Here is a 27964-nt window from a genome sequence, read left to right on the forward strand (position 1 = left end):
TGAGTCAATATATGCCACACCTCATTCTTCCTCATTTTCAAAATACACTGTAACTAAGCTGATGTCCTGGGAACAGGTATCGTATGCAACTGCCTTTCCCAACCTGATGCTTTCCAGGTGTGTTAGACTCCTCTATCATCCATTGCTAGTTCTTGGAGGCATCATGTTGAGGAACTGATGCTAGAGTTGTTAGTCACACATGTGTATGTGACATACTGATCTATTTTATGACAAAGTGATTTTAAAAAGCTATAATTGCTGTTTACATAGGAATGAGGCAAAGCTATACAAGAAACAATTTGGATCATCAGTGTATGTTTGATGCTTCACTGCAGATCTTAGATAAGTTCAGTCAATATTGGACTCAACCATCATGGGGCAAAGCAAAATGTCCCACGGTTAACTTTTGGAAACTGACTGCTGTACTAGCAGAATCACCCTGGCTGCCAACCACAGTGTGGTAAGACCATCTCCTTCAGAGTCATCATTCAGGGAGGAAAAAAGAAGTGAGCAGTTAAGGATGAGCAACAATAGGAGTATACAGTAAAAAAAGCACACACATATATACTGTACCATGTTTCCCTGAAAATAAGATAAGGTCTTATATTAATTTTTGTTCCAAAAAACGCATTAGGGTTTATTTTCAGGGGATGTTTTATTTTACAGTCATGTCATCTTCTAGGGACGTGGTGGCACTGCGGGCTAAACCGCAGAAGCCTCTGTGCTGCAAGGTCAGAAGACCATTAGTCGTAAAATTGAATCCACACAATGGAGTGAGCTCCCGTTGCTGGTCCCAGCTCCTGCCAACCTAGCAGTTCGAAAGCATGCAAATGCGAGTAGATAAATAGGTACCACCTAGTCTAGTCACTCTGGCCATGTGACCACCAAAACTGTCTACGGACAAACACTATGGCTTGGAGACGGGGATGAGCACCGTGCCCTAGAGTCAGACACAACTAAATGTCAAGGGGAACCATTACCTTTACCATCTTCTTCTGGTTGCTGCACAATGATGGAAGGTGGGGTTTCACTTAACTAGGGCTTATTTTTGGGGTAGGGTTTATATTACAAGCGTCCTGAAAAATCCTACTAGGGCTTATTTTCAGGTTAGGTCTTATTTTCAGGGAAACGGTATATCAAGTGAGTTTGAGTCTGAGAGGCGGGGAACTGCAGGAGCAGCTTACAGGCTCATGCTGTAAAGAGAGATAAATGCTCAGGGAAGAGGTAATGAAGCAATTTTCAAGAACACAAAAAAATACCATTTTCTTTTATTTCCTGTGAAGACCACATGAGCGTGACTTACAAAATCTTTCCCGGCATTTTCCTGCCTCTCTAGACGGTTATTAACTGCCTCCTCTTGTTTTGAAGGAGCGCGTGGTTGTTCCCCATTGGCTACAGCTGTTGCCCGTCCCCTTTCGTCATCAAAAAGGCAGAGGCGATAAGGGAATACAATACAGTGAGTATATAACTACGTACTGTATAACTACATCAAGCGCCGTAGATTGACGGCATCGTACTACACTTCCCAAGAGGCTTTGCGCGGGCTAGCTTGGAGGGTGGGTTTTCGTTGGCGGTGGCACTGCTGCTGCTGGTCTTTTGGAGTAAAGGGAAAGTACTCGCCATAGGGCGTGCGCACAGTCGCGCGCCGCACACAACGAGAGCGGTGCTGCTGGGTGAGGGCGGGGGACTGACGACGCCGCCTCCTCATCCGCCCGCTCGCCTTCCTGCTTCCTCCCCTGAGAGGTTCCTTCTCCCGGTAGCCGCGGTGTCCGTGGGGAAGGAAGTTCGAGGGCCGGCATCACCCGGTGGTGCCGGCATCCGCCCCGTCCTCCTGGCTGCCCGGCGGCGGCGGCGGCGGCGGCGGAGGGCGCGGGTCCCCCAAGGCGAGCCGGGCGAGGGTTTTGCAGCATGAGCAGCAGCAGCGTCGCCCGGAGAACTGCAGCGGGGACGGGGCTGGCGGCGCAGCTCGTGCTGGCGGCGGCGGTGACGGTTGGCTGCTTCTGTTTTGCCATCGAGGCCCAGGTGAGGAGGGGGGGGCATCCGTTTAGCAGCAGGGGGGAATGGAGAGGGGGGGAGGCAGTGAAATCCTGGCCTGATTTTGGGGAAGCGGCGGCCCAACTAGACTGCTTGCTTTGTACGGCCGATGAGCCTGATCCTGCCCTTTCCTCTTGGCTCTTCTCCCAGCGATTGGCAGGAGAGGGGCCGGCAATGAAGTGGCTCGGAGATGGCATCCTCCTCCTCCGAAAATGCTCTCTCCTGGCTCCCCATCGCCTTCCGTGTGAGGCATATCGGAGGTCTTCTTCCTTGGGGAGATGCTGGGCTTAGTTGTGTTTGATCTGGTTGGGTGCACAGATGTTGAAGCCGGACTTGTAATTGAGCCAAGAGTGTGCCAAGTGGGAATAAATTATGTCATGTAGAGAAAAGGGAATTGGGGGATTGAGAGCGAGCGAGAGGCCAAACGATCTTTAGTTTATCAAGAGGAAGAGGGCCACTCTTTCCCCGCAAATGAAATGCAAAGCTTGGTAAACATAGGAGATAGTGCTTTGCATAACCTGGCATCTCTCATCGTTCCTCATCCCAAACTGAGTTATCCACAGCTTCTGTCCTAGAACGCAGCCTCCTGGCAGGGAAGCCTATATTCTCTGTTCCTGGATTTATTGTTGGAGAAGCAGGTGCTTCCAGAGAGGGGATTTCCCTCAAGACAACCAGAAACAGTGTAAATCAGTGTAAGAAGCAGATGTCTGTTCCCTTTTTCATGGGTGGAAGTTCAATGTGGGAAGTCGCCTTGCTTTGTTAAAACTGTAAATAACTTTATAGAAATGTCTTGGCAAGTTCTAGGAGAGTTTTACAAAGAATTAAATGAAGTGCATCAGTCTTTTACTTTAAGTCCTTTACATGGTGCTAAAGCAACTAAAACTATTGGTACCATGAACGAGGCACAGATGCCCAGCATTTTCAAGATGGATCATATTAGTGACATGACTGCAAATTTTCTGGATTGGCTTGTATTTAGGAATTTTAAGAGGAGAAAGGTGGGAAAGATGAGGAAGAGGAAATAGAGTATGGAAAAAAACATACGGTTTAAGAGAAGTTGACTGAGAGCTTGATCAGATGGGCATTTGTCCCACTGTTTGGTGCACTGTGGGGATGTATTGGTCTACTCCTTTTTCCAGCACAATCACATGACATAATCATTTCACTAGAGCAGACCAGTTTTCTCCCAGGGCACTCCAACCCACACCTTTTGGAGCCCCAATTTGGTGCTCGTGCTTTTTCTGGTGCAGGTTGGTGCGCTCTAATTCAGTCCATTGCCAGTGCATGCAGTCATTGGGATTGAACCAAAATTGAACCTTGTAGCTGTCAAGGCATATCACTGCTCCCCAACTCTATTTAGTCTGCACCAGCCCACACCAAAAGGCCCAGTGCAGTCGGACCCCCATGGGTTCCATGTTGCAGACTGTAATTAAGAGTGGGTTCTGGGTGTTAAGAAGACTGCACTGGTGTTTTAATTTGGTATTTTTCTTGCAAGATGGACAGGTAGAATAAATGTTAATACAAATATGAATAGCTAAAGAAGTACTGTTAGCAACATACAACAGGATAAGGTGCAAAATATCAGAATATGATACGTTTCAGTGACTGAAATGGAGTTGTTATGAAGTGGGAAGGGAAGTGGGTTCCTCTCCTCCATATCTCTACAAAAATTAGGATGTTTTGGACTTTATCTCTTCGTTTTCTGAAAAATTAAATACAAATATGTTTGCATTGGGATATTTAATTCTTTGTCAGTGCACCTAGCTAGGTCATTCTAGGTACAGTACTGTACTAGCTTTTATAAGGTCTGTAGGCTGTGTCTGAGATGTGAGAGTTGATATTGCTAGAAGTAAAACTTTTACTCTAATCACCTGAAGCAGTTTAGATATAGCAACCTGAAAAATAATATTTGTGTAATCTGTATTATCTTGGTCAGTAATGTTGTTCTAAATGCCTTTGCAGTAGTGTATATTTGTAGGGACAAATGCACACTACTACGAAGCCATTTAGAAGCCATTTGAAGGGACTAATGCACACACATTGAAGCCGGTAAATGTCAACTCAGTCTTCCATAGTAAGAATTTTAAAAGACTGGAAACCGAGTAATATGCAAGAGGGTGCAACACATCTATCTGTGAACTTCCTAGATTAATGTGCTATGGAGGGAAAGAGAATTTCCATTCTGTAATTATCTGGGTTGATTTGTATGATTCTAGAGAAAGGGCATATGTTGTAGTATCAGTGAACTGGTTTACAGCTTCCTGTAATGTTTAGCAAGTTAATTAAACCCCATTTATTTTGTATTTTTACTTTTTTTGATGCACACTTGTTTGTCCATGGCTCCATCTGGATAGAATGACAAATTATTTTATTATAATAAGAACAAACCATAGTCAGCCTTCGACTTGTCACTTTCTCTTTACCCTGACTCAGCAATGAAAAGACACAGCTTTTGCATCACTTTTTAATTAATGGCTGCCTGTTGTTATAACTGGGTCTTGTACCCGTAGAAACTCTTGTTAAATGTGATTATTGTTTTTTTGAAGCAGCCAACTTTAGATGTTAGGTTAAGAGTTGCTATGTTGGTTTCAGCAAACTGTAGTTAAAAGTAGGTATGATTAGCTGTACCGTAATATATATACAGTAGTAGTTAATAAAAAAATGGAGGAGGATGCTACCAACCTATTTTATGGCTGTGCCAAGGAAAGAAGGGGAAACTCATGAACCCAAGTTTCATTGTGACTGACTCCTGTAACAGTAAACTATACTTCATTGTTGTCTTCATGGCAGACAGCATACACTTGTGTCTTTCACTAGTAGTGTACTTGCTTACAGACTGCTGTTACTAAATAAATATTTTAACATAATAGAGGGTTTATTCTAATCTTTCCCCCTTCAGATTTAGATTTAAGGTGATGTGTTTTGGTCATTTTATTTGGCAGTAACAATTAAAGGATGTGACCTGAAGTAAAGGGGAAGACACCAATAGAATGCAATTATACAGGGTCAGAAGCAATAAGTTTAAACATGTTCCTCTTTTGGAAAAAAAAGTGTCTAGTAAGTTTGTAATTGAAGGAGAGTGCCCTCTAGCTCTGTCTGTGTAATGGGTATGTAACACCTCCTTGTTTTGAAAGGATGTGTGTCTCTTTCTTATTGGTTGCCTTTAAAGACATGGCAGGTGGTTCACTAAGAACTTTAATGAACATGATTGAATAATATTTCATACTTCAGAAGCCAGTATCAGATTTAAACCTGGAAACCTTGCACAAAACTGCATGTTAATAATTCTTGAGCACTGGAACAAAATGTCTGAATTCAGTTAGTTTTCTAGTGCTCTTACGGACAGTTTCCTTTACTTTGAAGGAAATCTTTGTTACAAAATATACAGTACTCTCTTTTCAAGTACGTGTTCACATGTTGACTGGCAATAAAAAATATCCTTAAGTTTTTCCACTTCTGTTGGAAACCTTGGCTTTTTCAGTGGGCCCATAATTAGTCATCTCAAGCTAACTATTTAATTCTTTGGGTGTATAAGGCATATGATTAAAAAAAAATATTTTAGCTAACTTTTTGGCATTGTGGAACATATTTGACATATAACTATATACCTATTTAATTTTCTCTGACACAATTAGCAACCTAACATCTAAAGTTGGCTGCTTAATTGCTTAATTAAAACATCAATATTAGCAATAAGGATCTTCAGACTTAGTTGTTATCAGTCTTACAATAATGGTCCCTGGCATGATTATCCAAGGCTTAAAAGTGATGCATCACTAATATAGTCCACCAAGGACTAAAAAGTAAAATATTGATGTCTTATGTCTTTGTGGCTAAAAGAGGAAAGACCATCCATACATGGGAAATACTTTCTTCTTAAAGAAGATTATTTATTTAGTTAGTTGTTTATTTGTTTATTTATTTGTTTATTTATTTTATTTTATTTTATTTTATTTTATTTTATTTATATTCCGCCCACACTACCCAAAGGTCTCTGGGCGGCTTACAACAATTAAAATACTATACAATTTAGAACAATTAAAATATATATAAAAATTGCCATCGGACCCACAGCTAATATTATTTCATAAAAGGTATGAACAATTTTTTGTTTTTATGAATTCCTCTTTTATAGAGCTAAGCACTTCACAATACAACTCAATGAAGATACAGTAACGTAAATAAGTGTAAACTTAATGTTACAGAATATGGTTTTCTGAAATCCTTGAAGATCCTACTGCTGGTTCTTTGTGTTGATTGCTGTAGAAATCAAAATTAATGGGTCTCCAGCTTAGAGTCATTACGGAGTCCGAGTGGCACATTGCAGATAAAATCAGATGTTTGCGGTGTCCTTACTGTTTAATTGAGTATTCGGCTGCAGAAGAGTCATATGGAAATTCATATGCAGCATAATTCAGTTTAAACACTAGCTAATAAAAATTAATCCTATTAAGATTTTTGATAGACAGTTTATATAAAGGTTAAATGGTATATGTTCTATGTACAGTGATTGAATAAGTTTGCTATTCATGTTTACTGTCATTTGGTTCAGGGGTAATAACAGTGAGCAGCTGAAAGCTACCTTGTATATCGGAAAATTCTAGTGTTGGTATTTCCATGTAGAAATTCACAAGAATTATGTTTGTTGTGTGTTGGACTGGCATCTTTTGGTTTGCTGTAACAGAAGAACCACTGTTGATATCATGACCATACCTATTGATACAAACTCCTAGAAAGAAGTTTCATTGGGAAGGAATTTTGTGCCATGCAGTGGCTATTGGTGTGAATAACACTTTGGAAAGTTTTGTTGTTATCTCCTAATTCACATAGGGAATACATTTTTGTATTATATAATATTATATAATGTCACTTAGCCTGTATTTGTTTCTTTTGTTCTATAGCTTACAGGAGTACTTGATGACTGCTTATGTGATATAGAAAGCATTGATGAATTCAACAATTTTAAAATCTTCCCCAAAATACAGAAGCTTCAAGAACGGGATTATTTCAGATATTACAAGGTAGAGTAAGAATGACAAATTTTTGTATAGTTGAGTGAAAAATGTTTGGTATTCTCTCAAATACTAAAAGGAAAAACAGGTTATACAGAATTGGTGTTTTAAATATTGAGTTTTTCCTCTGAAAAGGCTACATGTAATAGTGACAAGGAAACATTGATTGGAGAAAATGAAAGCACTTATTTTAAGATCTGGTAATATAGATTTGGCACATTCTTACATATTAATTTAAAAATTTACCTACGTATATTTGTTTTTAGTTCAGAATCTTCATTTGCTTTATGTTGGAACCAGTTGAATGTGCCAGCTGTATAACTGAAGGATTAGATGAAGATCTAAGGATTTACATTTACCCTGTTTCCCCTAAAATAAGACCTAACCTGAAAATAAGCCCTAGTATTTGTTTGTAAGCCGCCCCGAGTAGACGTTGTCTAGAGGGGCGGGGTAGAAATTGAATAAATAAATAAATAAATAAATAAATAGTATGATTTTTCAAGATGCTCATAATATAAGCCCAACCCCAAAATAAGCCCCAGTTAAGTGAAATCCTATCCTCCACCATTGTGCAGCAACCAGAAGATGACGACATGACTGTATTTGAACAAATGTAAATTGTTGTAGTTGAAAAAAATAAAACATTCCCTGAAAATATGTCCTCATGTGTTTTTGGAGCAAAAATTAATATAAGACCCTGTCTTATTTTCGAGGAAACACGGTAGTAGAGCAGTAACGTGTTTGTTTTAAACAGTGACAACCGTGCACAGCTAATGACCTTCAGTGTTTTTCTGTTTGTAGTGAAAATAGACTGAAGTTAGATAAGCTGTATGACTTTCCGCTAATGGGGAAAAAACTGTGTACTATATCTGTTAGTTGTGGGATTTGATTTTGATAAATTGAAGGTTATATGTTTCTGTTTCATAATACTCAGTCAACAGTGGTATGTTGTTGATTTTGAAGTTTTATCCATTACGAAGTTTGGTGACTGCTAACATCACTGCCAGCTGTGACGGAAGCTGTGTGCTCTTAAAACTGGCAGTTTTATATTGCTCTCTTATTTTTGTTTGTAATTTTAGTCCATCTACCTTCTCATCCAGCCATAAAATGACTGAAAATAACAACAAATTACAAATGATGATGTTTAAAAACAGTGTTACTTGAGTCCAAAGATTTCTTGCACAAATGGAAAGGCACTTCCACTTGAACAAGGCACAGTTCCCCTGGCTTGCTGTTTCCCCCCACCCTATGCCCATGGTCTCCAGAAGACATTTCAGTGCAGGAACAGTATAAGCTAAAGAGATGCTTCTTTGAAGGCAATCATGTGCTTTTAATACATACTATATTGCCACCAGTCAACAGACCAGCTTTGTCAGTATACTGTACTTGTATGATTAGACACTAGAGTAGGCCTGTTGGATCAGTGGAACTCAGGGTGTGATCAGACAGTGTGAAAGGTGCACATCCAGTTTCACTGGAAAAGGTCACTTTGCTGGGAGCAGTATCCCTTAATCCTTCCATCTTGTTGGGAAATTGTTCTAAGCCTGCACCCAAAAGTAGTAGTCTTCAGTCTTCAGTGAAGAAGCTACTTAGATGAGGAGCGAAAAGTTTCAGCGTAATAAGTCCAGTTACTATGATTCAACTTCCAGATAACCTTACCTGAATGATGGAGAATCTTCACAGAGTATTTTGGTTCATTATTTTTTTTTAGTATCCAGTAGCATTTCACAGATACCTGACAAGCTACACAAGTCATTGTCTAGATGTATGGACTCTATTCATTTTAGGTTTGTTTATATTTAACCAATAGGAAAGGCAAGGAACTGATAATTGTATTAATTAAGCTTGCTGCTTCTGAAAATCCTCATTCATATTGTAAATTTCATACTAAACTGCATCTATAGTTCACTGTTTTGCAAGATTTGTGACTTGTGTGTATAAAAGGAAGTATGTGATCTGAAAGCTTTGCCTGTCAAACCTAAAATGGAACTTAACTATTTTAAGTGCAATATGCAAACAGACCTGGTTTAAATAATGCTTTAATCTTTTAAGAATCTGTAAGTGGTTTGTATCATTTGAAGAAGCAGCTGCATCCCTGGCAAGTCTTTATGCCATGGAAAAAGAGGATTAAGGATATCTGGTTTTTAGAGATTGTCTTTCTTGTGTACTGATACTGCTAGTGCTATTGTAGTGATTTAGAATTGACTTTTGTGGTTTAAAGCTCAAGCTTTGCTGAAAAATAACTCCTTGCAGTTTAATCTGGACCTGCTGGGTTTGTTAAATTACAGATATCATTTATGTGGTTAATCTCCAGATTTATAAATTTATTTTAATTGTTTTATAATAAAACATTACAATAATATAAAGAAAATTCATACACCAATGAAAGAAAAATACAAGCAGTTCTGGCATTTAAGACATAGGCTCAAAGCTGTATTAATAGCTGGAGCATAAGAAAGCACTTGTTAAATGTATTTGATAGTTAATAAATATGTATTCATTTCTTCAGTTACCTTGTGATATCTGTTACATAGTTTGATTCATGACAGTGGATCCAAGTTACAAACAATTATGTTTTATTTTTCAATAATTTGTCCCTGTCAGAGGAAAGGCTAAAATCCTGTTGTTCAGTGTAGTAAGTCACAAAAACGGGCACATTGAATCAGTGGGGATTTGGTGGATCAGGTCCTCTGTTGGTTCTGTTCATTCAGTGAGTCTATTCTGGTTGTGAGTTCCTATTGTAAGCAACACGATTTCAGCCAAAATGTATAATCATGAATCTTTCTTATCAATAGGTATAAAGAACTTTAAGAATTGAATAGATAGATTAATGAATTTAAAGGCATCCATAACTAAGAAAATTAATGCTACCTATTGCTAGTCTCTATTTTCACAATCATCTTTCTGATTGGTTTAAAAGATAAATGGACAAGTTTATATGAAATGATATATTAAACAATGGTTATTTTTACTGTATTTTATTTCCTCCTTCTTTATGAATGATGTAATTCACAGAATTCCGGTTCAGCAAGTATCAGGGAAGTTGCTTCATTTGAACTTTGAAATCCAAATTTTCATATTATTTAGTTGATCATGTAAGGTGAAGGAAGGGGATATAGATAACCTGCAATGACCAATATTTCCTTGAGTAGTAGAGTTGGTTTTGAAAGGCAAACTCTGAAGGAAAAGCTTTCTCAAAAATCCCTATATACCAGTGGATTGGAAATGGGCTTTGTTTACTGATTGCATAAAACACAAATACATAGAATTGTGCTGTGAGATTCCCTAAACCTTGGACTTGTTCCCTGTCTACAAAATGAATTCAGTAGTTTAGGAGTTTTTCTTCCTAACGTTTTGCCAGTCTCTGTGGCCGGCATCTTCAGAGGACAGGAGTAGAACTCTGTCAGAACTCTGAACCATCTACAGTTCTCTTCCATTGTCTGTTTCTTTACTCTGGAGATGTCAGGCACTGAATATCAGATATACTGAATACAACACTTATGCTCTTCTGCTGAGCTAATGAGTGCTTGGCACCTTTTCCTTTGTTTTGAGTGCAGTGTTTCTCAAAAAAAGAAAGGTCTCTGGTGACCTTTGGCAAGATTGGCTAATGAGGAGCTAGTGTATCTTCAACTGCTTTTTTTCCCAGGACTGCAAGGGATGATATGGAATCTAATTGCACATTTAATGGCAGACTAAAGGTGTACCTAGTTCGACATTCCATTCCCTGAATGGCCAGCCCTATGGAAAGCCCTGAAGCAGGACATGAGCAAAATGGAACCCTCCCCCTTGTGTTCCCTTACAGTTTGGTTTTGGTTTTTAGGTCTGTATTAGTTTTTTGCAGTTGATACGGCAGGTGTATTCTTAATATTTTTCGCATTTTACTGATGTTGTTTCCAAATGAAAGGTTACAATGTTTTTTGCATGCATCTGCGCGCACATAAAGAAATGTTTACAGATGATTATAATGTTGTAAGGATGTTTTAAGAGCAAAGTAAATGAAAACCTTAATTTTTGCTCAGTTTTTCTAAACTCACATTTTAGGATTCATTCTGTTAAAGAAATGGTTCTCCATTTTTTAGTTCATGTAACACAACTGATACCAGTATATCTCCTTTAAGGTTAATCTGAAGAGACCATGTCCCTTTTGGGCAGATGATGGCCATTGTTCTATCAGAGATTGCCATGTGGAGCCCTGTCCTGAGGTATGTATTTAAAAAAAGAGAATATTCTGGCTTTCTTCTGCTTTTGCTCTCAAGATGAATTATGCCAAGAACTATGAGACATTTATAAAATATTGCGCTGTATCCAGTGTAAGTTGTATATACAGTAGACCCTGAAATGAACAGGATCTGTTTGTCTCTACTAGCATAAATTGAACTTCAGTGGGTCTTCCCTTTCATGGCTTAGCCCATTCATTTCAGTGTTTATAAGCAAGATTGAGCTTTAAGATACATCTAAAGTTGTAGAAGATGTTACAGTTTTTCATTGATAATATTTATTTATTATTCAAAATATTTCTATGCTGGCTTTCTCCCCAAAAGGACCCACGGCAGTTTACATTAAAACAGTATTTAAAACCTAAAACAATAAGTATGCAAATATTTAAAAATAATTAATCAAGTTCTATATTAAAATGGTAACTAAGATCAATATTAAAACACATTTAAAACAGCAGAGTACAACAGTCCATTTAAAATCCCTCTCAGACCACCAGTTGTTAAGGAAAAGCCTGCCTGAAGAGAAAGATCTTTGCCTGCCTGTGGAAGGACAGCAAAGATGGGACCAGTCTGGCCTCCTGAGGGAGGGAGTTCCAAAGTCTGAGAGCAGCAACAGAGAAGGCCCTCTCCTGTGTCTCCATCAAGTTGATCTGTGAGGGTGGTGAGACTGACAGAAAAGCCTCCTCTGATTATCTTAATGCCCAGGCAGGCTCATAGAGGGAGATGCAGTCTTTTAAATACTGTAGCTTGGACCCAAGCTGTTTAGGGCTTTATAGATTAAAACCAGCACTTTTAATTATTATACTATATTTTAACTATACAGTGGAACCTCTACTTATGAACATCCTTACCTACTAACAATCCAACTTACAAACAGCTCCATTCGCAAAATTTTGCTTCTACTTGCGAACAGAGCTTCAACATACAAATGAAAAAAGGCAGGGGAAAAGGGCGGGCAATTTAAATTTGCTAACCGTTGGTGGCAAAGAGGCTGCTTCTTTGTAGCTCTTTCGCCCCAATGGTTAGGGAAAGGGAGGCTCAGCCTCCCGGGGTTCCACCGCTACTGCTACCGCCTCTGGGAGGTGAGCCGCCAGACCATCCTGGCTGGGCTCAGCTTCCTGGGCTTTCAGCGCTGCCGCTGCAGGCTTTCCTGGGGCTCGCCGCAAGCGCCGCCTTTCTCCGCCGCCATCCGCTGCTGGGCTTTGTTTGTTCATTTAACCTTTTAAACTTTGGAAGTTAAGAACAACTTGTGAATGCTGAAAGTGAATATTATATCATTTTCCCCTTCCAGAGTAAAGTACCAGTTGGAATTAAAGCTGGAAGTGCTAACAAAGTGAGTAATCGCTTCTTAAGTAATAAATCAGGATAGTTTTGTTAACCTTCCTCCCAAATCATGCAGTGGTCAATTGCAGTGCTTCAGTTGCCAGAGCTTGCTGCTGTCCCACTTTCAAGAACTGCTGTTGCATGGTGCAGTGTTTACCCACTGGGGAAGTTAGTGATGAGGCAGGTTTTCAGTAGCTTTTTTGTATATATGTGTTTTTCTTTCCTTCTAGAGCAGGGATCCCCAACCCACAGTCCGCGGCCCAGTACTGGTCCATGGGCTTCCTTGAACTGGGCCGCAGATACGGATCTCTGCCCCCTCGCACGCATGCACGGCGGGCATATCACGCTCACGGAGGGAGCATGTGACACTCACGGGTGGGTGTGTCACACTCACAGAGGGTGCGTGTGACACTCATGGGTAGGTGTGTCACACTCACAGGTTGGCCTGTCGCACTTGTGCACATGTGCAACACTCCCCTACGCGAGTGTGACACCACCCACAAGCATCACACGACCACCTGCAAGCGTCACACAACCACCCGCAAGCACGGAGGTGCCCCTGCCGCCCACACACGGAACCCACACACCCCAACCAGTCCACGGTCCCAAAAAGGTTGTGGACCGCTGTTGTAGAGAGTGTTAAAGCACTGCTAGAGAGTCTCAGATGCTTCTTTGCCATGGAAACACAGTTAATCCTTCTTCTTTTTATAACTTCTGTTTACCAAGAAGAAGGGAAAAAAGGTCTAGCTTGGTTGCATGGGCAACCTGTTTATGAAGCAATAATAATGTAACTTCCCCCTGAAAAAGTCACTTATGAAATTTTCTGTAGAGAAAAATGTAAGGCAAGTACTGAAGAAGAGCCATTAACATATGCTTTCACCTGTGTTTTCTCTTTCTGTATTCAAATATGTCTGACATTTGATAATACAGTCTTACAGCACTCAGTTCTTTAGTACAATAAGGGACTTGGGGAATGTCAATAAGGATAAAAATAAAAGCTCTTATCTCTCGCTGAGAGGGTGGTAATGCTCTGAAAAATGAAGTCATTTTATTTTTTATAAGCTTATATCCAAATAATAAGTCATTATTGCTTTAAACAAGTGACAGAAAAATTCCTTAAGAGTTTAAAATGAAGAATAACCTTGTTGAACATATAACCTGTCCCTGTCTTTCAGTATTCAAAGACAGTAAATCATACCAAAGAACTTGAAGACTGTGAACAGGCTAACAAGTTGGGAGCAATTAATAGTACATTAAGGTAAGCCTATTTTCAGAATGTAAATTGAGAAAGGTGAGGCCTATAATTTGGACTAAAGAAAAATGGTGTAACGTAACAGTGGCAGATTGCAGCTAATTACTGAGACCCTGCTTTGATTCCTCTTTCTTTGCCAGTCCGGTGGCTTGGTGTGTGGCCATGAACTCAAGCAGGAACTCATTAATTACAGTTTGCCACTAGGTTATGACATTTCCCTTCTATCAGGGTAACTGTGTAACTGGATTTTGGCTATTTGTGTTAAACATGACTTACTCATCAGACACTTATTTATGGTATAGCAGTTATACCTATTCCAATGAAATCACAAACCTGATGAACACAGGCAACAGAAGATACTACATGTTACTTTTCAGAAGTCATCTTATAGCAATAAAGAGGATTTGTCCACATGGAGGCCAAAACACCTGTTTCTATACTGCTTTGGGTTGGCGGGGCCTTCACTAACCACATAATGCAAGGTTCTGTTTGTCAATATCCATACTTTTTCCCTTGCCATCTATGGTTTTGATCTTTATGGCAGTGTTGAATTATATTATAGTGAGCTTTGCTGCAAGAGACAGAGCTTAATCCTACAGCACTTCTTATGAAGAGTTCTTTTCTGAATTGGCATCTGTCAGCTAGAAGAAAGGTTTTAATAACCTCATTAATAAGTTTTAAAAACAGACCAAAAGCCTTCAGAAGGAAGGAGGCACCAAGGAGGTGCATTTTTATTTATCTATTACAATATATTTTACAGAGAAGTTACTTTTTTCCAGTGTAGATGCAAATAACAGTAAGCCATCAATCCGCCTTTGGCAGGAACCACAAGCAACTGTATTCATTTACTCTGGGACCTGCTCATCAGGAAAAGCCCATAGCCATTAATTTGAAGCTTGCTTTCAGGGTGTCTAATAATCTTTTCCTTTCAACCAAAACCTGTCTGCTAGTTCTTTTTGAGACTGCAATAGGTATGTATTCTATCCTCGTCTCAGCAGTAATATTTTGATTCATGAATAAAATAAATGTATATACAAATGAAAATACCTCTGATTCCATCTATTAGAGCTCTTTTTTCTTCTTGCCTTTCCACAGCAACCAAAGTAAAGAAGCATTCATTGACTGGGCCCGATACGATGATTCACAGGACCACTTTTGTGAACTAGATGGTAAAATTGTTCTATTGAATCATATCTTTCTGAACCATTTCTTTTTAAATTTTCATGGAAACTTGGAAATTGTATCCACATATTTCACAAAGAGTAATAATTATGTGCCATCAAGTCAATGCCAACTTATGGTGAACCTTGCCATGGTTTCTTGGGTATAAAGTACTCAGAAGTGATTTACTATTCCTGTCTTCTGGTGAGAGTCTAGGACTTTGTAGTCTAGCCCAAGGCTACACTTAGCTGGCTGTTCTCTCAGGATGCACAACATGGAATTGAACTCCTGTCTCTGCAGCCAGGTACTCCAGCTCACTGAGCTGTACAGCTAGCACAAGGAGGATGGCCAAAATCCTGTTGCACCATTAACACAAAGGTGCATCTCTTGACACATTAAGATCTATCCATAGGCATTATCTGTTCCACACTGAGTCACACAACTCTGTGTTCAATAAGTAATGCCTACAGAGATTTCTTAACTCATGGCAATTTTCTGCTAAACATTACACCTTTTGCATAAGTGCAGAACATGATTTTGACCAATGTGTGTCACTTACTCTAAGAAAAGAGGCTTGGTTCTAATAATTGCCCAAATGGAATTGAGTCAAGAGCTTAAGTGCATCATTTATCATTGCTTACTTGTCTGTTGTTTAGGACTCAGAATACTTTGGTGATATGTTCAGGACTTCTTATATGAAAAATTGCTTTCACAACATACAAGGGATATATTAGCAGACTATGAGAAACCTCAAGATTTGCAAAAGTTACTGAAAATTTGACTCTTACATTGTTTTATAGAAAGTGATTGTTGATAATGACAATAATTCAAGTTTGTTGCAGTTTTTACATAAGCTGGATAATTCAGTGCTTGGAACCACCTCAGAGTTCAAACTTGATTGACAATGTCCCTCATGGGAGAAGAGTCACCCTATGCAGCCTTGGTACATGGTAACAGTGTGCTAGCTGAAGGAGAGACTGATAAACTGCTTCTGGGTATTCTATACCTAGAAAATCCTGAGAAAATTTCCATAAGTCAGAGTTCACCTGATGGGACATACTGTATATCTGGTTGTTGTTGTTGTTTTACTTTAATTGACTTTTTGCTATCTCCATTTCATATTGCTCTTTCTGTGGTACTGGAACAAGAACAGAAACAACCTGAGTGTTTTGTTTTCTTTAGATGAGAGATCTCCTGACGCTCAGTATGTAGATTTGCTGCTGAATCCAGAGCGTTACACTGGATACAAAGGGCCCTCTGCCTGGAGAGTATGGAACAGTATCTATGAAGAAAATTGCTTCAAGTAACTGGGAAGGGAGGGTAAAATTGATACAACTCAGTTCTTTTGGGTTGAGAGGACATATTTCTAATTGTTTTCCTCACCTCTTTAGGCCACGATCAGTGTATCGCCCACTCAATCCACTGGCACCAAGCAAGGGTAAGTAACTAGATACTTTGCTACTTAAGAATGGCTTTGAAAGTTCATTATAACTGTATTATTCTGGAAAGTAGCAAGACCTTAATAAGTAAGATGGTCCACTTGCTTAGGCTTAGTGAGGATACTTTCTCATATTTCCTTGATGTATATTCTTCCTTTTGTCAAGTGTTTTCAAACTAGCTTACAAAATATAGTATAAAGTTTAAGTGTCTAACATGTTGAATATATGAATACAAATGGCAAAAGTTAAAATAGCAAACAGGTAAAATGAGAAATTAGCAACTGAAGAGTCTAAGCACCACTGAATTACTATGTAAACAGGATAAACTTCATCATGATGAAGACACCAGCTAGCGTATCTCTGTGAAGAGTATCAGTCTGGGGACCATCACAACAAAGGCACTCACTCTCCTAGCCATTGGCCTACAAGCGTTGTCGCTACAAGCACACCAGGAAGAGCCTGTGAACATGATCCCAACTAAAAGGGATGCATAAATCATGCCTTTCTCTTATCAAATACCCAGTCTTGTTAAGCATTGAAAGTTCAAATGAGCATTTTGATAAATTGCATCCAAAAACAAATCTGAAGATTGTGGATATTTTTCAATAAATGAGTGATATGGGTTCTGGAAACTTCAAATATCACATTTAAAGCTCACTGTTGGAGACTAACTGGGTGTTTACTAGAGCACACATTATTATTTTCCTCTTTCCAAGAAACAATGCAGCCAGTGCAGTAGCCATAGTTAGTGAAATGCATTGTGGACTGCTGCTTATAGATCAATCATCAATTGCTTCATTAACTTGTTAAGAAGCAGTACTGTCTTTAAGTCAGGAATAAATATAACTTCAGGCATTTTGTTGATGTAATTGGAAAAAATCTGTCTTTTTCCACCTTTTTTCATGCTGTGAGAGTTTATAAATACTGTATTGGTAAAATATTAACTTGGAGGGTGCAGAACAGGTTTCTTTGGCAAGTTTGGCCTTGCAAAAAGATATTATTTCATAACCTGAGATTCCTGAAAATCATTCTTTGACATGCTAAACAATTCTAAAAATATCCATTAAGTTAGCAAATAGTTAAATATTGGGATTTAATACTGTATTTTGTGTCTTTGTTCATGTTTTATATGGTAAGAGACAGATGCATTATGACTTTGGTCTCTAAGTCCTAAATGAAAGAACTGGTGGGCTGAACAATAAATTGGAATTTTAGCCTTATGAATAGTAATAGAACAAAAATTAGTTTTTATTTTTAAAAAATATAAATAGAATAAATTTCTGTTTATCCATGATTTTGCTTTCTTTTTTTTCCAGGAGAAGATGATGGTGAGTTGTCATTATATAATACTCTTTTGCTTCGTCTATAGCCGCCTAGAGTGGTCACAAGACCAGATAGGTGGGATATAAAATAAATAAACAAATAAACAAACAAACAAACAAACAAACAAATAAACAAACAAATAAATAAATAAATAAATAAATAAATAAATAAATAAATAAATAAATAAATAAATAAATAAATAAATAAAGGCTTGGGGCAAATAAAAATACAACATATTCTCGAAGGCTTCCACAGCCGGGATTCAATGGTTATTGTGGGTTTTCTGGGTTGTTTGGCCATGTTCTTAAGGGTTTTCTTCTTCCTAACATTTTGCCAGTCTCTGTGGCCAGCATCTTCAGAGGACAGGAGTCAGAACTCTGTACAACAGTTAAAATATAATAGATATAAAATTTAAAACAACAACAGCAAACAAAACCTAAAAGGTTGGTCTCAGACTTCAGGCCTTTCTTCCAGTTGAGCTACATTTAGGCGTCTGTAGAGTATCTGAATTCCCAAAATTGAGAAAATCTGAATATCCCATTTGTACCTAAAATTAACATTTTATTTAGTGTTGCTGCTGCCTGCAGAACGATGTTTGGATGTGATATATAGCTGAACATTTTCTTTGTATGCCTAGCCAAAAGGATGTTAATTCTGCATGGGTATTTGTCCTTAACACACAAACAAATCATTGACTCTCTGGAAATTTTTATTACATTGGGGAAATTCACCCAATGTAATAAAAATCAACAAAATAAGAGTTGAGTTTTCCATGTTGTCTGTATGGATCCTATGCATCTTTCCACAGAAGTGCATACCACTCAGTTTTATTGGGACTCATATTTTCCTTAAATGTTATGGCCTGAGGAACTGTTTTGGTTCACATCACTGGATATTTTTAAAATGTGTAATAATTTTGATACTCCTAATGTGAATTTTTGTGTTCACAGGAGAATCATTCTACACATGGCTAGAAGGTAAATATATTTTCCTGTGTGCGCGTGTGTAATTTTATAATAGAAGAGAAAAACTAATGGATCTATTATCAGTCAGAGAGTCACATAATGTCTTAAAACCTGATTTATTTTCTTATTTGTTACTGATTCTTTTTAAAATTTTATTATTAAAGCCTGTTTTAAAACCTGAAGTAATGCCATAGTTTACTTGTTAGTCTTTAAGACTCCACAGAGGGTGGATGCAGGGGGGTTGCAATGATGCAAGTGACACTTTGCTACTGACATTAAAATGTGTAAGAGTGGAAGGGGTCTTTTTTTAAATGAAGTGTTCAGGGGATTTTATAAGCTTTAGGACTCAGTCAGCATATAAGCTAAAGATAATAAAGAAAATTATTATCTCCCATAATAAGCACGAGCAAGGTGGATGTTTATCAGATAGTGGTTTTTCACAGTTATATGCTTTTCTGCTGGAACCTCCCATCCCACTTCCAGTTCCATGCCTCTGGATCCAGTGTCAGCCTGGTTCACCTATAATGGCCCTTGTCAAGGGCTGCTCTCAAGATGGCTAGGATGCCTTCCTCTCTGTTGTCTTTCTGCTAGCAAACAAAAAGACATTTAACTGAATAAGGCCTTTGGGTCTGTTGCTGGAGGGGGGTTAGTTGGTTAGTGTGATATATTTTATTATCTTTAGTTGATTTATTCTTACGTTTGGCTTTAACCACAAATGTGTACTTTAACTGCATTTTTATTAGATCATTGACTGCCATTCTTGCAGGAAAGGCAGGATACAGAAATCTAATCAATAAAACTATTGTTTTCAATTGTGTGAAGGAGGTATAAAGAAACTTTCTGTATTCTCTACTTCTCTCTGTATACTGAAGAACAAGACGTTAAACATACCACACTTTTTCCGTGACATTCCAATTTGGGGAGCTAATTGGAAAGAGCAAAGCAAATGAAATCCTGCTTCTTCATGTTTTATCTTTTAATCTGTCATTTGGTAAATGGAAAGGCTTCTTATTTCTGTGTAAAACCTTGGATCCAGCAGAGCATCCTGTTGGTACAAAGGGTTAAAAAATACTTTTCCTTTTCTCCCACTAGCCCCACTGTTTTAGAATGTTCACAAACCCTCTAGAGCAGCCATTCTCAATTTTTCTTTTTGTTATGGCCGTAAAGACTATATGAAAGAAACATAGGCCAAATCAGGATTGTATAAGTTGAATAAGAAACCTTCTAAGGTAATTGAAGAATTTTTTCCAGTCTGTGCCTCCTTCAAATGTGCGAGCACCCACCCAGGAGGCCATATGATCCCCATTGAGAATGGCTGCTCTAGAGCACTGGTTCTTAACCTTGGGTTACTCAGGAGTTTTGGACTGCAACTCCCAGAAGCCTTCACCACCAGCTGTGCTGACTGGGGTTTCTGGGAGTTGCAGTTCAAAAGCATCTGAGTAACAAAGGTTAAGAACTACTGCTCTAGAGAACGCTCAAAGGACTGAAAGAGGGTGGAATCAATACCAGTTGTATCCTCCACTACTGCCAGTGGCAGCCAAGCCATTAACTACAGTTCCCCAAGTCTGATTTGCTTAAAATCTGTAGAAAGGTTTCTGGTCTCCACATCAGTATGAAAGAAAGTGAAGGGGTTATCACAGCTCATTTAAGTCATAGTGTATCATTACATCTGTACCAGACTGTTGACTGTACTCTCATCAGTTCAATTTTAAACCTTTTTTCTATTCAGGCCTATGTCTAGAGAAACGTGTTTTCTATAAGCTTATTTCTGGACTTCATGCTAGTATCAACTTGCATCTTTGCGCAAATTACCTGCTTGAAGGTACTACATTAATCTCCATTTATAGTTATAAGAAATTAAATTTTTTATGATGTTCCATGGAAACAAACTTTGAACAATCTGTCACTATTTCTTCAAAATACTGTTTTTCTCTGTTCAGAAACCTGGGGCAAACCTCGTTGGGGACCCAATGTTAAAGAATTCACCCATCGCTTTGACCCTGCAGAAACAAAAAATGAAGGTCCACGGCGACTTAAAAACTTGTATTTCTTATATTTGGTGGAACTGCGTGCTTTGTCAAAAGTTGCATCATACTTTGAGCGTTCAGTTGTGGACCTTTACACTGGTAATTCCCAAGAAGATACAGAAACCAAGTCTCTATTGTTAGAAATATTCAGAGATGCAAAGTAAGTATGTATATTATTCCACTCTACAATTAATAGACAGCTTGATATGGTGAATTGAATTCAAAGAGTGAATTGTGTGAAGATGGAATACATTAAAACATATAAGAACAATAATCCAAGCAAAGCAGGGCCTTCCATTTCACTTCACTAAAGCAGGCTGTGGGAGCAGCAGAACTGCCACCTTGCCTTCACCCACTGACCAAGTCTTTACCAGTTGGGTAAGCACCTGGTGTCTACACAGTTCTTCAGAGTGGCTGCTCTGGTGGAGGTGCCTCTTGTCTGAAGGCAAATGTGGCAGGCCCTTTTTTTCAAGGAAGGAGGGAGATGGAGTATCAGCAGTGACAGTCAAAGACAGGTTCTCTTAAAATGACTGGTTCGTTATTGCTTGATTCTGAGGATCTTCAGAGCCAGGCTCTATCAGGAGAGGTAATCAGGGGAATTGTCTGTGCTACTTGTGCAACTTTTCTTAGTACTTGAACAACTCTCAAAACTTGTCATGAAGGTACAAACCAGATTTACAAAGCCAGCCATTTACAGTGCATATTTTGTATAGTCTTCCTTCTTGGGGAGGTGGGGCCCACTGCCACTGGTGTTTATCTGGTGTTCCTCCTACTTTGGCGAGATGTTACCAATATTTTCCTCCTCTGTGGAATGAGATATGATCTCAGCTATCTCAAAGACTATCTACTTTTATGAGCCTGCCTGGGTGTTAAAATTATCACAAGGGCTTTTCTCTTGGTCCCACCACTCACAGGTATGCTTGGTGAGGACACAAGAGTGTCTTTTTTGCCACTGCTTCTAGACTCTGGCAGTCCCCCACATGGGAGGTCAGACTGGCCACATCGTTTCTGTTCTTCCACAAGCAAGCCAAGCCCTTTCTCAGGCAGGCTTTTCCTTAGTGACTGATGGTCTAGGAGAGGTTTTTAAATGAGATGGCTTGCATTTTGTTGCTTCTAAATCTGCTTTAGTGATACTTTCCCTAGGATTGAGAATATAATGTTATTAATTTATTTAATAACTGAAAAATTCTCTCTATTTCACTTTGATACTGTTCTTTCATTATATACACTGCCTTGGGTCATTTCATAGGAGAAAGGCGGGATTAAAATATTTTTATTAAATAAAATACAGGTATATACATGCTGCCAGTCCAGCACAGTGAGGGAAAAATGTCTCAGGCAAAAACAAACACTCATAATTTACACTGAAAATAGTTATTATCCTTTTCTACAACCATAGCAACTACTGGCAAATGGGAAAAAAAATCTGCTCTATTTAGCTGCTGTGACAATTCATGTGCAAACCAAGAATTCTTCCAGCTTTTTTGTATGCCCTAAATTTTGTTTAAAGATCCCCACATCTCCCCTCAGTGCCATGGTCAAGCATCTTATTCTGAGGAGGCCTAAGCAGTTTAGGGAGTCTTATCCAGTAGTTGGAACAAAAATATATGTAGGCTGGGAGGTATAATGTAATGTTTAAATGTTAATAATATGTAACATTATATCACTTAAAAACAAATGGACTTCATGATGCTTTTGTGCTCACTGGCCTAAACACTGGAATGTATGTAATTCATTTAGGTTGTTTCCTATGCACTTTGATGAAAAGTCGATGTTTGCTGGAGACAAAAAGGGGGCCAAATCATTAAAGGTAAATATAAATGTTCACTGATATTTTTCCTTAAACAGTTCCAGGGGATTTGAGTCACCTTTAAAACCCAGGTGGGAGGGAGGGTAGTACAAAGATATTTTGAAAGTAGAAGTATGGCTGAATTTGGATCACAACTAAAAAAAAAGTCAAAACTGTGAACTGTGCCTTCAACATGTACATTTGTCTTTTCTGAGTTCACCTTGAGCAGGAATTCCCATCAAGCCTTGATCTTACAAATTCTCACAGATTTAAAAAGTACTACCAGGAATGGTCAAGGAACTTGCTGGACCTGATGCAGATAACTGTAGTATGCTGTTGCAAGTGGGCATCACAAGCTATTGTGTTCTTCTCCTAGGCTAGTAATAATGTTCACTTAAAGAATTTGCTGCTCTTATTTTTCCTTTGAAAATCACATTTGTAGTGTTTGCTGCCAAATGATGGCTGAAATCCTGTTGTGTAGTTGCACACGCTTTTAGACACAAATTGCCTAAGAAAGTTAAAAAATTTCTGTGGATATGTAACTTTCCATAATATCTATGGAAAGGTCTTAACTGATTTCAACTTGCATCCAAAAGCTTTGCCATTCACATAACTATGCAACAAGATTTTATTCAGACTGCATACTTCAATACAGTGGGGTCTCGACTTACGAACGGCTCGACATACGGACGTTTCGACTTACGAACTGCTCTCATAGGAATATATGGACTTGACTTACGAACTTAGATTCGAGTTACAAACTCTTTTTTTCCCTTTTTTTAAAAGCTAAGTCATCTTAGGTTAAAAGGAAAAAAGGAAAATATCCCCCTCTAGTGGCAGAAGGCGGAATAGCAGCTTCCCATTAGTTTCTATGGACGAAAAGAGCAGATACGGATTAAATGGTTTTCAATGCATTCCTATGGGAAATGCAGATTCGACTTAAGAACTTTTCGAACTGAGAACTGCCTTCCAATACGGATTAAGTTCATAAGTCGAGACCCCACTGTACTTGTTTCCTTTCCGTAGAATAATATCAAGCATTATTGCTGCCGAAACAAAATGGAACTTGTGCAAAATTACCTAAAGAAATGGGTATGGATATAGCCCTTGTCCCACCATGATAAAGGCACGGAGAGTATCCCAACTGCCTTGTATTCTTTTATTTGCTTGTGTACAAATTCCCTCTTTCCCTTTTTGGATTTGTCAGTTGTTAGTCAATCACTGGGGGTGGTATGCTAATCATGATGAGCTTCCAACCAGTTTGCAAGCATGAGTAATAGTAGTTTTGCAAAGTCTGGTTTTTTGGTGGTTGTGGGTTTTTCGGGCTCTTTTGCCTCCAAGTAAATCCACTTCTGAAGGAGGCTGAATTCCTTCAGATGTACAGAAAGAGGAGTGCATCTTCTAACCACAGTTGAAGATGCACTCCTCTGCATCTGTGTTAGGCATAGTAACATCTTTGAAAAAGCAGACTGGTTCACTGTCTTTAAAACAAGAGGGTTCTGACAAGTATCGAGATATGCTCTCAAAAGACATGTATGTGCTCATGCAACCCTAAAGGATACTTGAACCATGGCAATAGTGCATCTTGACACAAATCGGGCTGAATATGTCATACTCACACAGACTTATTCACAAAGGAAATTTTATTGAATGCAAAAGAATTTAAACTATAGCAAAGATTCAGCAGTAAAGTATATGATATGGAGAAATATACTCATGAAGCAAACTTACATGGCTGAGAGGGTTTTGAGATTCAAGTTGCTCTGTAAAGTGTTTGTATCCTGTTCTGCCCTTATCTTAATCTTTGCCGACTTGGCTAAGCCTATCTGATGGTCCAGAGACAATGCATAGGAAGAAGAAGATGGGTGTCTCTGTGTACAAAAAAGCACATTATTCTAGGGTGTTTGCTCTCTCAGACCTCCAGACAATCCTTTCAGCAGAAAAACAAAAGGAAGTCTGATCTCTCTAGAGGAGAGCTGTCCTGTGAGATGACTCTTTGGGTTTAGTATTCATGCTTTCTATGTAATTCTATAGAGGCCATTTCCCCTTGAGAGCATGACTCACTTTGAGACCTGGGTCTGATTCTTCTTAGCCACCATTTTTAACTTACACAGTGCTGCCTCGCATTGCCGTTAATTTGATCTGCAAAAATCACTGCAGAACAAAAATGTCGCTATGCGATATTAAAAAGCCCATAGAAATGCATTGAAACTCCTTCAATGTGTTCCTATGGGCTGGAAACTCACCGTTCAGCGAAGATCCTCCATAGCACGGCCATTTTCGGTGCCTCTAAACCGAGGAATCCGTCCCTAAACACAGCGGGCGGCCATGGTTTTTTCCTGGTGGCCATTTTGAACCTGCCGATCAGCTGTGCGAAAATGGGGGCTTTGCGATGATCACTTCCCTGCAATCATCGCAAAGCGAAATCCCCCATAGGGAACATCGCAAAAAATGTGTCACAAAGAGATTTCGTCGCTAAACGGAGCGATCGTTATGCGAGGCACCACTGTACTTGTCCTTGGCGTGAGATTTTCCAGCTAAAACAAATTGTGACATGCATATACATGTCTTGGCAAGAACAATGTGGGTTGCACAAACCTGACCAGTTTGGTAACAGTATCTCTTTAAACTAATGTCTCTTTTTATTAACAGGAAGAATTCAGGCTACATTTCAAGAACATATCCCGCATAATGGATTGTGTTGGCTGTGATAAATGCAGATTATGGGGCAAATTGCAGGTATGTAATTTCCTTTCAAATTTGTGTGCTATCATTCTTTTGACAGGCAAAATGACTTGTCTCTCTAGGCTAGCTATTTTTGATGCTTAATGGCTTGCACTTGTGGAACTTTTTTCAAGATAGGCTCTGAGCCCAGAAAAATACAAGTAAGGACATCCTTACTTTGAGGTTGCTTTGTGGTGCCATAACATGATAGTGTGCACCCAAATGTTTTCCATCTTGTTCACACTAAATATGTTCACTGGAAGACATCAAGCTGCACAGATTGTGAGAAAAGTTTGTTCTTTCACTGTATATAGAATATGTTTTGACAATAATATGAATACATGTATGAAAACCTTGAACTATATAGCACTTTAAGGCTATTTGCAGGGTTTGAAAAATCCAGGCGAGTGAAAAAACACTGCTTGACAAGCCACAGCTCCCTCCATCTGTCCCTCCCTCCCTGCCTCCTTACTCTCTCTCTCTCTCTCTGATCCTGCAGTCCTCCCCCTCCCTTTGCAAAAGGAAAAACAGCCCTCTTCTCACGAGAAGAGAGTTTGAGTGGCATATAGATATATAGCTCTGCAGGAGAATTTAGAGTAGTCCCATGCTGGAGTATATGGAGATTCCCTGCTCCCAATTTCAACCAAATGATCTGGCTCTTTAAGAGGCTGGCGCTTTTGCTTTCAGTTTTATTCTTGCTGGAGACATTCAAAAGAAAGACATTCAAAATACAAACTTCATGACCCCACAAGCACACAGGTAATAAAGCAACCCAAGTCTGTGGGTATATTTTTTTTGAGTTTGTCCTCATTGTTATGTAGAAAGTGCCTAGTTTAAACATAAATTGCAAGGCTATAGTCCGGTCATGGTGACTGGTGAAATTTTTGACTGACTGATGAGACATTCTAAAAATTTTCAAGCCCTGGCTATTTATGTTCTTTTCATTTCAAATATGTCTGACTGAAGAAGAGATGCTTGTATTTTCAGTGAGTAAAGAATTTACATTAAAATAATTCTTAGTATTTAATTCATTTGGAATTAACATGCTAATACAATCTGATTATAAAATGATACAGAGATAGGAAATTGCATAAAGGATTTTGTGGATGAGATTTGCATTAGTTCATAGACTTTTGTCTGAGTTTTCTGTAACTTTTCTCTTTTAGACACAAGGATTAGGAACTGCATTGAAGATCTTATTCTCAGAAAAAGAAATAAAGAATCTTCCTGAAAACAGTCCATCAAAAGGTTTTCAGCTCACACGACAAGAAATAGTTGCTCTTCTGAATGCATTTGGAAGGCAAGATACACTTTACATTTTAATGTAGCAGTGCAGTTGTGAGCTAAACTCTTCAATGTTATTTAAATTTTTTAATTCTTAGTTGAAATATTTATATACTGTATCCAAAGACCTCATAGCCATCTCAGAACAGTAACACAATGCACAATAAAACTATATGAATGTCTAAATTGAAAACTTCAAGTTTTAAGTTTAAACAAGACATTGGCCATTATCTTGTTTTAATCCTATTCATATTCACATAAGGCTTATGTAACTAGCTGTGGCTAGTTATAGCTTCTTGTTGAAATGCCTAGAACAGGTCTCAATCACATGGGTGTTAATGAGCCTGATTGCACAATAGAGTTGTGCCCCTTCATCTTGCTAATTAGCTACAGCAGAGTTGTGTCCCTTCATCTTGCTAATTAGCTACAGCAAGGTACACAGGGCTTCCAACAAACACCAGTAGGATTGTGGCCAGTGTAAATAGGATCCCATTCTGGCTAGAGCCACTTTCCCCATTGCTTGTATTTTTGTTACCTTCTGAAATGGGATGATGATGGATACATTTAAGTAGCACTATGTGTTAGCTAGAGAAGGACCACTTCCTTCTTGTTCTGATAAAGTTTCAGTTTTTTCACTCACATTTCCATATCAACATCATTGATTTAGCACCAAAACAGGTTTAGGTAGAAAGGAGAGAGAAAGAGAGAGCTTGGTGTCACAAGCTCAATGTACTGAATTGCACTGAAAGTTGCAAATTAACAAATGTAGTATGCGATATAAGAAATATTTTTATCTTGAGGCCAATGGCAATTTTAAAATCTTTCTTTCTTTCTCCATCTATCACAGACTTTCTACCAGTATACGAGAACTACAGAATTTTAAAGTTTTATTACAACAGAGGAGTTAACAAAGACTTTTGTACCTTCTACTGGAAGCAACCATTAACTTGGCACCAAGCAACTTACAACCAATCTTTATACAAGCTGTTCTGATGGGGGAAAGAGCTAATATCAGCCTTAATATTTGAAGTAGATATGGTTTGTCATTGGACAGATATTTATGAATGAAGTACTTAATTTTAAACACATAAATTAAATTATGCTGATCTTCCACTGTTTCTTCTTACATCTCTTGGAGTATCATTTGAAACGAACTGTTATTATTTTCTTCTACTTTATACTGCAACAGCTTGATCTAGACTGTATTGTCTACATCTTCTGTTTTGAAATGTTGCCCAAATATAAGTGATAGTGATATCTTAAACTGTTACATTTATTCGAAGGACCTGATATGGTTAGACAAATAATTTTTGTGTTCTGGTTGTTTGATTTGTTTTGTTACAACAATTTTTAAAAATGGCCAGTCAGGATTTTAATAAAACAAGTCCCTTGGCATCCAGGGGTGACCAGCTTG

The 27964-nt window shown here is 38.5% G+C and overlaps 1 protein-coding gene across 2 annotated transcripts; it reads left to right on the plus strand.

Annotated features, from left to right (window-relative positions):
* The first annotated feature begins 1754 nt into the window (after positions 1-1754).
* On the plus strand, positions 1755-27964 carry ERO1B (endoplasmic reticulum oxidoreductase 1 beta). Of its 2 annotated transcripts, XM_072993213.2 has the most exons (16): positions 1755-2022; positions 6936-7055; positions 11165-11248; positions 12555-12596; positions 13762-13844; positions 14934-15007; positions 16182-16302; positions 16391-16437; positions 17755-17766; positions 18712-18738; positions 20456-20548; positions 20667-20913; positions 22494-22563; positions 25195-25281; positions 26433-26566; positions 27398-27964. In XM_072993213.2, exons 1-16 carry the CDS (start codon positions 1909-1911, stop codon positions 27456-27458), a joined length of 1416 nt encoding a protein of 471 aa, XP_072849314.2. In that variant the 5' UTR covers positions 1755-1908; the 3' UTR covers positions 27459-27964. The 2 variants fall into 2 exon arrangements, with proteins under 2 accessions (XP_072849314.2, XP_078239253.1); XM_078383127.1 differs by lacking the exon at positions 17755-17766.

The sequence above is a fragment of the Pogona vitticeps genome, chromosome 1, assembly GCF_051106095.1.
Source record: "Pogona vitticeps strain Pit_001003342236 chromosome 1, PviZW2.1, whole genome shotgun sequence".
NCBI lineage: Eukaryota > Metazoa > Chordata > Lepidosauria > Squamata > Agamidae > Pogona > Pogona vitticeps.

Coding starts and splice junctions, on each gene's coding strand:
- ERO1B (XM_072993213.2), top strand. CDS start 1,909: ATGAGCAGCAGCAGCGTCGCCCGGAGAACTGCAGCGGGGACGGGGCTG. Junction 2,023..6,935: donor GTTTTGCCATCGAGGCCCAG/GTGAGGAGGGGG, acceptor TTTGTTCTATAG/CTTACAGGAGTACTTGATGA. Junction 18,739..20,455: donor ATTCTACACATGGCTAGAAG/GTAAATATATTT, acceptor TTTTCTATTCAG/GCCTATGTCTAGAGAAACGT.